At 40.2% G+C, this 2,879-nt stretch overlaps 1 protein-coding gene across 1 annotated transcript in view; it reads left to right on the top strand.

Moving 5' to 3' along the window:
* The first annotated feature begins 1,151 nt into the window (after positions 1–1,151).
* Positions 1,152–2,879, top strand: part of LOC101858531 (fumarylacetoacetate hydrolase domain-containing protein 2) — a 6,911-nt gene continuing 5,183 nt past the window's right edge. The window contains exons 1-2 of the mRNA XM_005089009.3: positions 1,152–1,312; positions 2,206–2,422. Of these exons, the coding sequence (XP_005089066.1) occupies positions 1,152–1,312; positions 2,206–2,422 (378 nt within the window). The remainder of the gene's footprint in view (positions 1,313–2,205; positions 2,423–2,879) is intronic.

Genomic DNA, 2,879 nt, shown 5'->3' with positions numbered 1-2,879 from the left:
AAAATGGTGCTATTCAAATTTTCTAAAATGTGAACCTCTTAAAAACCAAGGAAATGATTTTTTATTTTCAAAGAAAAAAACCACAACAAAAATCCCACCACTCGTAATTGAACAAAAAACAATTGAAATCACAGATTCATACAAACACCTTGGTCTTACAATAGACAAAAAATCTACCTGGCAAAATCAGGTAAACAATAATGTTAAAAAGGTAAATCAGAGGCTGTACTTCCTGAGGAAGCTAAAGTCCTTCAATCTGAATCCATCCATCCTTCAGATATTCTACACCATCACAATTTTTAAAAATTGATAAATTTTGGTATCTTATTCTACGGTGGCGATTTGGGAAGACAGCACATCATAAAAATAAACAAGTTGATCAGAAAGGCACAAAAAACAATTGGTAGAGACCTAAGTAAGTTTGAATACCTGTACAAAACAAACGTTCTAAAAAAAGGCGGAAATAATGCTGAGAGACCATTGCCACCCGCTGACATCGGAATTTCAATTATCAGCCCGCAGTAAACGAAACATTTCCAAAAAAAGCAAGAACAGACAGAATACTCATCCGTACCAACTGTAGTGGGGTTAGTGAACACACTGTGCTACAATTAATGAAACAGAGAGAGAGAGAGAGAGAGAGAGAGAGAGAGAGAGAGAGAGAGAGAGAGAGAGAGTCTGCTCTGTGTGTGTGTGTGTGTGTGTGTGTGTGTGTGTGTGTGTGTGTGTGTGTGTGTGTTTTACGGAGCAGGTTGTCTTAACACGTGAGACATGTATTTACTAAAGTCCTGTCTTGTTGTGCGAATGCGTGAGAACACCTAACCTTCGTAACATCCACTGCCATTGTAAACGACCATGATAAATTTCTCCTTGCGAGATAAATAAAGATTGTCATTGTCATTGTTATTTAGCGCACTTGTCTGTCGTCACCGTTTTTCACCTCACTGAGAACCTGGCCAGCCATCAATGCCGTAGCCAACCGTGCCTGTACTAGGCCCGACTTCACCACTGTATCTCTGACGGTCAGCAGTTGACAGTGTACATCTTCTTGCTGTGAGGCACGGCTGTGTCATTCAAAGGACCACTTACAAGACTTAGAATCTAGATATAGTGTTGCGTCCAAGTTGCTCGGGCTCCGGCGTCTTTGCACGATGCGATTCGTACAGTTTGATTTCAACGGCCGAAATGGGCTAGGAGTGGAACTTTCCGAGGGTGGGGACATTGTGGATCTATCTAGCAATGATTCCTCAATACCTTCCAATATGAGGGACTTTATTGGAGGAGGTCAAACACTTATTCAGAAAGCCGCTAAGTAAGCAAAGTGTGGCTGTTACTGTTAAGCAGATCTCTTGTTATAGCTATGTTCCCTTATTCAAGGCTTTTCAATCTGTAGTCAAGTTCAAGACAGATTTTCCTTCTCTGCATTGGCCATCCTATTTTGACACGAGTCCAACTGTTTGATGTATTATTTTAAAATGTAATGAGGGGAGCGGCCTACATAAATGTACTATGGTTATTAAATAAGTTTCCTCTGCCCCTGAAAGAAAGGCGAAAGTAGTCTAGCATGCACTTAGCAAAATCAGCGCGACATAGAAACCTTTCGCTATGTAAGAGTTTTGCTATGTAGGTCAACATATTTTAAATAGGTACAAAGAAGGAACACATTTGACCTGAAAATCTTTTTGCTATTATGCTTGTTTTGCAAGATGCGTGTTCGCAATATGCGAGCTAGTCGCTGAACCTGTCTTATTCAAAGCACCTTCTATCTTAACGACAAGTTCAAAAAGTGCAGCGTCATCCTTGTGTATTTTGCCTAACACCACCACTATCACTGAGTGTCTCAGGGGCTCATTTGACGAAACGTGACTTTATCAATCTGTGTGAGTGTATGTGTCTATGATCTGTTTGCTAAATGATCCATAGTGGGAGATTCGTGTCGTAATTCTGGTGAACGGAGGGCGTCTCTTGTAAGTCCCACTTCTTTACCATCTTTCTATTATTTCTGAGTAGGTGTCTTCGTTTTCCCAAGCATTAAATGGCTGGTTGTAGTATCAATACTATGTCTGTTATGCTTCTCCATAAATTAAATAAATGTTAATAATGGGTATGATGATTGATTCTTAGAGTAACTTATGTCCCTGCTTATGGCTTATGAGTGAGTGAGTTGGTGGGAAAGACTGCATTTCCCCCCCAATATCTCCCCAGGGCTGTAGAGCGTGGTGAAAACGTCTTACAAAGGAGTCAGGTGAAGCTGTTTGCCCCTATCCTGAACCCCGATAAACTGCTGGGCATTGGAATGAACTACGTCGACCACTGCGCGGAGTTGAATGTGCCAGTGCCAACTGTACCTGTTGTGTTCTGCAAATTCAACAGTTCTATCGCAGGCCCTTCTGATGATGTTCCTTATCCTGATGAGACAAAGGTGTGCGCCCGTCTTTATTTTTTCAAAGTTAAATAATGCATCAATGTATTCATGATTTATTTTTTAAATTATTTTTCAAAAACCAAACTAAATGAAAGTTGACTAGATCTATTACTGTTAAACACCCTCTATATATCCACCTGAACAGCTAATATCAGTTTTGTTTCGTTTTGAGAATCGCACTACCACATACAATACAACAATTTAAAGAGAAAAAAGTGCTTAAAAATGGCGGTCTTGCGCGTTCATATGACCTTATGCAGTTGCGAGCGCCGAAAAAACTCACACACACACACACACACAGTCAAACTGTCTCTAACGGCCATCACTCTGTCCAAAACAATCACCTGTACAAAACGACCCCCAACACCTTCTGCTTTTTCTTGTTTTTGTTCTTGTTCTTCTTGTTCTTCTTCTTCTTCTTCTTCTTCTTCTTCTTCTTGTTCTTGTTCTTCTT

Source organism: Aplysia californica, unplaced genomic scaffold, assembly GCF_000002075.1.
Source record: "Aplysia californica isolate F4 #8 unplaced genomic scaffold, AplCal3.0 scaffold00002, whole genome shotgun sequence".
Classification (NCBI taxonomy): domain Eukaryota; kingdom Metazoa; phylum Mollusca; class Gastropoda; order Aplysiida; family Aplysiidae; genus Aplysia; species Aplysia californica.
The sequence above is the reverse complement of the archived record's forward strand: the minus strand, read 5'-3'. Positions and strand labels throughout refer to the sequence as shown.